This window comes from Armigeres subalbatus, chromosome 2 (genome assembly GCF_024139115.2).
Source record: "Armigeres subalbatus isolate Guangzhou_Male chromosome 2, GZ_Asu_2, whole genome shotgun sequence".
Lineage (NCBI taxonomy): Eukaryota > Metazoa > Arthropoda > Insecta > Diptera > Culicidae > Armigeres > Armigeres subalbatus.
In genome coordinates this window covers 283,915,275-283,924,729 of record NC_085140.1, presented here as the reverse complement: position 1 = coordinate 283,924,729, position 9,455 = coordinate 283,915,275, and the positions used below count along the sequence as shown (strand labels likewise).

Below are 9,455 nucleotides of genomic sequence, written 5' to 3'. Positions count from 1 at the left end.
ACCTATGCCATGCTAAGAGGAAGGGGGTTTGACTAAACGATTCTGTGGGTTTTCTGCATTTAGTCTCTCGCGTCTTAATTGGTTATTGCGGTAGTGAGGATTAACGGGTCAATTGCAATACGTTTGGTCGGGATTCAGTTTAAAAGAATAGACTCGCCCTGAGGAGTCTCACCGGGAGTACCCTCGCAGGTCCACATGCAAGCAAATTTCCCTGCTTGCTTGGCGCATAAGTGGACTTGTTATTATAACATTTTGACCTCGTGACGCGAACCGTTACAGCTCAACTACTGCATAGTTTATTTCGTAATATCTGACTCCGCAATTGGATCTCAAACAACGAGCTTCATCGTCGTTGTCACCAGAGGCCGATTACACCTGTACACCTCCGGTGGTGCAAAGGGCCAACTTGAAAGATCTCCATCCTGAGCGTTGCCCGGCTATCGCTTTAACCTGTTGCCAGGTTAGATTTCGGTCGACTTCTTTTATTTCTTTATTGAGGCTTCGCCACCAGCCTCTGGATCTGCCTCTGCTGCGATGTCCCGCTGGGTTCCAGTCTAATGTTTTTTTTTACAGATTTCATTTCCGCCCCTACATCGAGTGTGGCCGACCCAGCCCCACTGCCGATCCCTGCCGATTTCTGAGCATGAGCATTAGGGTGGCTCAAAAAACACTTTTTCAAATTTTTTGATGGGCCGCCCTCTTATTCGGTTCTATTTGATGCCCTGATGCTCTGGACAAAATTTCAGCCAAATCGGTCAACGTTTGAGCGGTGCTAAAGTCGTTGGAAGTTTATATGGAAAAATGTATGCAGAAATATCCAAAAACAGTGATTTGCAGTTAGACGGTACAATTTACAATCAAGAACCATGATACTCATTCAGTTCTTGTAGAATTAAATACAGAATGTTATGCTGAAAACCGCGAGAAGATTAGAGTTTTTTAGGCAAAGATATTAGTATTTTACTGGAGTGTTGTAGGGGTGAATTTATTTCTTTTCAATGGTAAAAGAAACGAAATTTGCTCAAACCCCACTTCAGAGAAATGCTAATAACTTAGCCGGGCAAACTCTAATCTTCTCGCGGTTTTCTGCATAGCATTCTGTATTAAATTCTTCAAGATCTGAGTGAGTATCATAGTTCTTCATCGTAAGTTGTGCCGTCCAACTGCAATTCACTGTTTTGGGATATTTCTGCATACATTTTTGCATATAAACTTCCAACGAGTTTAGCACTGCCCAAACGTTGACCGATTTGGCTGAAATTTTGTCCAGAGCATCAGGGCATCAAATAGAACCGAATAAGAGGGCGGCCCATCAAAAAATTGAAAAAAGTTTTTCCCATACTAATTTGAGCCACCCTAATGAGCATGCATGGTCGGGGATTGCATCCAAAAGAGAATGAAAAAGTCTCTCATGTATCATATCTGGATACATATACGATATGTAGCATACCACGAGAGACTTGTTTCGCAAGCTGCCATGAAAAAGAACTGATTAGAGAGCCTATTATACTGCCCACTAGAGTGGGCAGTATAATAGTTCAAATTTTGACTTTTTTGCCCTCCGATGCTTAAACGATTGCATTTGCCATTTTAATGATCCTCCTAAATTTTTAGCAATTTTGGATGTAATTTGACTGTGCACACGTCATTTGAAGTTTGGTGGAAATTACTGTGAAAACAGACCCTTATATGGAAGACCGTTCCATGGGGTGACCCATGAACTATTTAAATATAATCAACACAGAATACTTCTTAAGCTGAAAGGCAGTTGTTGTTGCGAAGCGATTTCTCGTTTGAAAGGAAAGTTACGAAGAAAACAAAAATGCTCATTATTGATATTGATGTTATTCTTTTACGTGTAAAATTGAATTTCCCACGATTCAGTATTTCCTTAATAACTTTTCTTGCGAGCATCAAATCGTTTCGCAACAAAGACGGCCTGTTTCCTTGTGAAATTTCTTATGTTGCCGATGTACTCATATATTTTTATAGCTTAAGGGAAGCGTTGGGGATCGGTTTTCAATGAAAGTTACTGTTTTTATAGTAATTCACTCAATTTGCATCCAAATTAGCTAAAAAATTATGTGGGTTAATGAAAAGGCAAATGCAATCGTTTAAGCATCCGGGGGCGAAAAAAATCAAAATTTGAATCACTCTACTGCCCACAATAGCATAATGAATTTTCATATTGTCCCATATGAAAAGGAAATCCAGCAAAGATGGGACTGATATGCGATCATATTCAGTATACCTTATGATAAAATTATTTTAAAAAGCTTCAAACGCGGGGAGCAGTGGCTTTGATGATGCATTTCAACATGTTCTACACAGCTGTGCGGTTCCCAACACAAATATAGTAATAGAAGTATATTCTTGGGTTATTATTACACCATATGGTGAAGGTGGTAAACTTTTTACCATATTGTATGATAAAGAGCATTGACTAACTCCCAGGTTATTATCTAAAGGAGGTTCTAGTATGGATTGACAAAGAATGGAACAGATGGTCTTCAACAGAACAAAGTAACGAGGTTTATTAAAGAGCTATGATTAAAAACATCTGGTTAGCTTGAAGGCTTGGCATGGAATGAGGTCTCGGATTTTACATGTCAATAACGTCTCTGTTTCACCGATTCCTTCGATTGATTCATTTCTTCATTATCAGAAATGGTTTAGAAGCAAAATGTTGGTCTAGGAAGAACTGTATAAAACGACAATTTTCACCGTTCCAGATTTGCGGAAAGGCCGTCTGATAGCCACCTGCAGTCATTGCAGAGTAAGAACTGTGAATTAACTCTATGATCACTATCAGAATTTGCTTAGAAAAAATTGCGCTGCTGTAGGATGAACTTTCTAAAATTATTATTTTACGAACGTTCCGGGTTTTCCGGAAGCCCGTCTGGTGGCCGCTTACTATCACAAGTGAGTGAAAACTGCGCATTACCTCCAAGGTTATTGTCAGCAATGATATAGAAAAAATCGCGCTACTTCAGAATGAATTTTTAATGGAATAAATGAATAATAAATTCATTATTGATCACTTTTCACAGTGCACCTGAGCCTTTTATTCAGCTATATTTACCCGAGCCTTCTATCGAATCACTTTTATTATGGTGCCACTTGGTCAACTGACTAAAAAGATATCTCAAGCATAATTTTTTATAACGACGTATGTAACAATTATGATGATTCGAGAAATCCTTTGCAGAAAGTTGGCAAAACTTTTTCTAAAACTGTTTAAAAACTAAATCTTTTTTCAATGTTTTTTTCCGCTGGCATGCATCAATACATGGTACTTAATAAGTGTGCTTCACGTCATAGCTCAGTTAATTCAAATTCCCTGTGAAAAACGATAAAATTATACATACACCGGTATGCTGTCCATACGTCGCTGTACATTGGTCGGTTTTCCATAGTGCACGATTGACGGAACTGCAGTTTTGTTTTGTTTTGCTTTTTTGGTACATAGGTCGCTCTTAGTTCCCATATGTTAAAGCGACGTAAGTAACAGTGAGACTTCAAAAATCGAAAATTCTACATACGTCGATTCGCAAAAAGATTAAATTAAAGAATTTTAAGATCTAACATCAGTAAAATCGATGCGTATTATATAAAGTCGCGTGTGATTGTCATGTTGTATTAAAAACCTCGTTTTGTTTACTTTTGTTACATACGTCCTTATGAAAAATTATGCTTGATTTCATTTTTATTCAATGTGTCAAACTTTTCTACAACAATGCGAGTTCAGGCGGAAGGTTAAAGAACTTTTTATCAAAGAAAATAATTTTATTATTTTTTCGATAAAAATTTGAAATCCTCCCTCAAATAATTAAATTTGTCAATGAAATTTTCAGGCGGGCGGAGACAGATAAGAAGATAATAAAATTTGTTTCCGTTTTATTTTGGTTTACGTGAACGGTCACAGCACGGTTATAATTTTTAAACGCAAAAATATTAATGAAGGTAATCCAAAATGGAACAAATCCTCCAAAAGTGCTAATTTTCCTCAGGATGACAATGAGCATATTTCATTCACACTTTGTACATGCGACTGCTTTAAATCAATTGAATGAAAAAAAAATGAAAAATTTGTTTCAATTGTGTTATTTTATTAACTATATTGAAATTGTGGTATTTCTGCATTTGTCATGTCCAAAACATTAATCTCAAATAAAACGATATCACGCATCCGCAATTCAATGTGATTTCAATTGTGCGATCCGATTTGTGTGCACTCGATAAAACGCATTAGCGAGGAGCATGTAATCGCGCATTATTGCCGATTCCTCGTCGCATTTCATTAGACACAAATCCTTGGTGAATTGATCCACAACCTAATCCTAGAAGGCAAACAGATTGCATTTGGTCAGTCCTGAATGACTTGCGTTGACTGTAATCCAATAATCGGGTTACAAGCATCAAGAATCACGCCAACGTTCCGCTAATGTTCAGTTCTATAAAACACACCGATTGCAGAGAGCGTTCGAACATTTGCGAAGCATTTCTCCAGGAAACCGGTCCAAATCGTTCCCAAGTAACTCCCAGTTGAAAAGTTTGTAATTTTGTTTTTTAAACGCCTGATATGGATCTTCTGAACGATACTTTTCCTGCCATATTCCCAATGGCTCGGATAAGTGATATGCCCAACATGTTGGGCTGGAATCTTCCATCGGATCAACAGCACTTGGTACACGATCACTGGAAGCATTTTCCGGATCCACCATACTACATGCACCTGCTTCTGGCCCTTATCTATTTCGTTTTGATGAACGTATCTCTGATTGGAAATGGAATCGTTGTGTGGATATTTACTACGTAAGTATAGTAAGTATAGTAAGTGGGGTGTCAATAAGTGTATGGGAAAAACTGAATAGGGGTGATCGGGTCAATATGGGAAATCGTTCCGAAAAGCGCTCTAAAAAATATCATTCAAATGTAGTTGACTTATACTAGGGAGTGTTACCTTTTGTATTACGTCGATGAATGATGAAAAATGTGTTGGAATGCAGTTTTGAAAATGTATTAATTTTAATGTGTGTTCCCGACTATACGGGGCAATATGGGCCACCATCTGGGGCAGTATGGGCCACCCATCCAAAACGTTTTTTTGGGAGAGAAAACGTAGTAATATAGATGAATATGATATTCCAACAACAGCTTAGAGTATTCCATACAAAATGTGATTAATAAGCGGCACAATAGCGAACTGAATCGTTTTTCTACTCTTCACCGCTTGCATAGACACAAATAGGGTGCTTGGTGGCCTTGTGTCACTGCTTCTGCCTCATAAGCAGGAGATTAAGGGTTTGATCCCTGGCCCTTTCCAATTTCCTATTAGATAATTTCGTTAATCATATAACTCAATCTCTTTGCAAATCAAATTCTCATTGCTAGCAAGTATGATTCTAAATATAGAATTGTTCTAAAAAGCTGCCTGTTACTTAGTAGCAGTAAATAAAATGTAAAAATAGATTGGTATTCATTTGTACCCGCATACGAACGCTATATACGGTCGCTATGCTCGTGCAGGCCTCATACAAGTAAGAATGTGTGAGGTTGATGTGCGGGTAGCGTTGGTGTGGTAGAAGTGTGCGTGGTATTAGAATCCAATAGCATTCAAATTCTAATTGTAAAAAATGAATCCCATTAGAATTCACTTCAATACTTTCTCATTACTCTAGTACTTCTAATTCTCATTCATATATTCCTATCCCATAGATCGCATCACTTACCAAAGTGAATCCAGATAATATATCCCTTCGTACTAACACAATATCCTATCCTAAGACGATTGTGGAGATGCAGAGGTACACTCGGTCTCTAGTAGCAACGAGAGTTGAACTAATAATCTTTCCTTCCCTTGATGACCGTAAGGACGTGGCAGGCGCCGTTATTGGCTTAGTAAAATGCATTGAACTTGTTCAATTTGTACATTAAGAATGATAGCTAAATGGCTAAATTCTAAGCACCATTCATTTCGTTCTCTGTGCAATGTCGCAGGTTCTAGTCAATCACGGAGTAGCAACTGAGAATTGTACGGTTATCCTGCTTATGCTCATGCTCATGCTCTTCACCGCTTGCATAGACACATTCAATTCTGCCGTAATCTGAAAATGTGACGTATACGCCATTTTCCAAAAATGGTGTTAACGAGTACTACTCATTGAGCTCTTTAACAGAAAAATGAAAATCATGCATGTTGTAAAATGGCTGTTACGTCACTTTTCCAGATTACGGTAGAATTGATCTATGGTCTTTTTTCTGTTCCGAGCGCAGTAATGCGATGTTGTAATTTTTCATGATTAATTTTTATGATTAAATCAGATTTGTATCAGTACAAACATGTGTGCACAATATTCAATTGTAGTAGGTCTTTTGATTGAGATGCATTTTTCACCTGTATTTTAATCAGTTTTGTGTCAAAACCTTATTTATAAACTTTAAAATATTATAATAATTCTGCCTATGCAGCGAAAATTTACATTTTCAAGTGTATTTTCATGTTCGAATTGAATTTTGATGCGGTTTTCACGTTGATGCATATGTGGAGCATTCTCTTAAAGATCATATAACTTTTACATGATAAAACTTGTCAATAATACTTGTCAATAAGCTCAAATTGAGGGTGGCTTATATTGCCCCGTATGTCCAAATTACCCCTACTGCCCCTATCAAATTGGGTTGAAAATAAAACAAACTATGCAAAATTTGAACTCAAACGAATGTAATGTAGGGATGGCGAAAATCCCTCACTGTTTAGTTTAATTGATTGACTGTGACTTGAAATAAATTTATTCGTAGCAACGAATGACATCGTTTTAAATTGCGTTGTTGATAGTAAATTAGTTTTTTGCAAAGCATTTCATCTCATTGATTGTGATACTACCATAAGGTAGCCTCTTGATGATCGCATTTTCACATGTCCTGCCCCGAGAGGGCAATAGAATTTTACTCAGTCACTGAATAGATGAAAATTTGCGTGTAATAGTACATATTCTTCATTATACACATGTTAGTCATTTTTTTAAATTTTATCTCTCATTGCAGTTCTAAATCCCTACGAAACGGTTCGAACATGTTTGTAGTAAACCTTGCTATATTTGATTTACTGATGATGTGCGAAATGCCCATGTTCCTAGTGAACTCATTCTCAGGACGACTGATCGGCTACGAAACAGGATGTGCCATCTACGCCGCATTGGGAAGCCTCTCCGGAATTGGTGGATCTATCACTAATGCAGTAATCGCTTATGATCGGTACCGTACCATCTCAAACCCGTTGGAAGGCCGCTTAAACAGAGCGCAGGCAGCGATTCTTGTCGTGTGTACGTGGATGTGGGCTATGCCGTTCACATTGCTGCCAATGTTCAAAATTTGGGGCCGATATATACCAGAAGGATACCTTACGACTTGTTCATTCGACTATCTAACTGATGACTCGGACACTCGTGTTTTTGTCGGATGCATATTTGCATGGGCTTATGCCATTCCGATGTTCATCATTTGTTTCTTCTATACACAGTTGTTCGGACATGTGAGGCAACACGAGGCCATGCTGAAAAATCAAGCCCGTAAGATGAACGTCGAATCGCTGGCAGCGAACCGAAACGAAAAGGCTCAATCCGTAGAAATTCGGATTGCGAAAGCTGCTTTCACTATATTCTTTCTATTCGTCTGCGCTTGGACTCCGTATGCCATCGTCGCAATGATAGGTGCTTTTGGTGATAGAACTTTGCTTACACCATTTTTCACCATGATACCGGCAGTTTGCTGTAAAATCGTATCTTGTTTGGACCCGTGGGTTTACGCAATCAGTCATCCACGGTACCGACAGGAATTGGAGCGGCGTCTTCCATGGCTTGGAATCAAAGAAGCAGCGGACAACATTAGTACAACAGAAAGCAAACAAACAACGGTTGTGGCAGCAACGGGCGAATAAGAAAAGGAATTTTGTGTTCCATAAATCATGGGAAACGTTTCCCTTATGAAGAAAGACGAAGCAATGTGTTATGGAAAATGCGAACGGAACTTAGTAAGTTCCATGGTTACCTAATATACGTATCATTGCAAACCTAAGAACTTTTAGTTGATTTTAGGTAATAGGATCCATGGTTGTTACTAAGATGTAGTTATAAATGTTAGACAACAAATATTGTTTAGTAAAATTTCCAGCAACGAAGAAAATATTAAAAAAAAAATAAAGAGAAGAATGTTAAAGCAGTGATTTTGAGTCTTCTATATTATTTAGTAAATAATCATCTTGGTTTGTCAAACAACTATACGTGCGGAGAAATGTTGCATCAACTTGTCTATATGTAGCTGGAGCCTACTGATAGAAAATGAGCAAGAATACGAAGTACATACTAAGTACGAAAATGCACTTTCTACAGATTCATAGACTGGTCAATGTGGTCGCTTATCGATTTCAAGCGCATAACAATCTAAGTGATAGTAGATCCCCACGAAAGAGCCGCCGCACGACATAATTACTGCCGCTAACCGCAAGTCGAGCACATCTGTATATGGACCTCCATATACAGATGTGCTCGACTTGCGGTTAGCGGCAGTTTAGGTGTAAAACGGAAATGTCCACTTCCAGGAGATCCCCGGGAGCATCTTGCAGGAGTGGCTTCTTTGCTCGGTTGCAGGGACTAAACATTCCTGTCTCATGAGCTTCTACGAAGAATTAGCCATCGAAAGACATATGTGGAGCTATTTTTATACTCCGCCTATATGACCGAGAAGGTACACACTCAGTTTTTCTTCAGCTCGGCAAAAATCCGCACAGCCGTGCGCCAGCAAAATAAATAACTGATATTCCGGCAAAAATAGCGTTTGTTAGCTGATTTTCGGCAAATTATTTGCTGATTATCAGCAATTTTGACAGAAATCTCGGCAAAAAATATGTTTGCTGGCGCACGGCTGTGCGATTCTCGGTAAAAATTCAACATTTTGCTGAGATCCCGGTATAAAAAATTAAGTGTGTAAACTTTGTAATTCGACGTTTCTTTAAGTATTTATTTTAAAGCCACACGCGCAAAGTTGTTCATAGCCGACTGGAGATTCCTTAAAAATCACCACGGTGGGTTCGCGAAAATTGTTCGAAACCAAACATGAAGTTTAAGCGCGAGAACCTGATAAGTTAGCTACATGGAGTCTTCAGCAAAGTTGTTCAGAGTATCTTGGCGGGTCAACAACTGATCCAAATAATTCTGGATCTTTGCATGAGGTGGCGCTAGTGAGCATCCATCTTCTTTTGCATAAAACATCAAACTGTATCCCAAGAACCTGATTAGTTAGCTACATGGAGTCTTGAGCAAAGTTGCTCAGAGTATCTTGGCGGCTCAACAACTGATCCAAATAATTCTGATTTTCTGCATGAGGTGGCGCTAGTGAGCATCCAAACTTCTTCTGCATAAAGCATCAATCTGTATCACAAGAACCTGATTAGTTAG

At 38.5% G+C, this 9,455-nt stretch overlaps 1 protein-coding gene across 1 annotated transcript; it reads left to right on the top strand.

Annotated features, from left to right (window-relative positions):
* The first annotated feature begins 4,526 nt into the window (after nt 1-4,526).
* LOC134212336 (opsin-3-like) lies at nt 4,527-8,215 on the top strand. Its single transcript, XM_062690095.1, has 2 exons — nt 4,527-4,815; nt 7,048-8,215. Exons 1-2 carry the CDS (start codon nt 4,583-4,585, stop codon nt 7,937-7,939), a joined length of 1,125 nt encoding a protein of 374 aa, XP_062546079.1. The 5' UTR covers nt 4,527-4,582; the 3' UTR covers nt 7,940-8,215.
* Nucleotides 8,216-9,455: the final 1,240 nt, after the last annotated feature.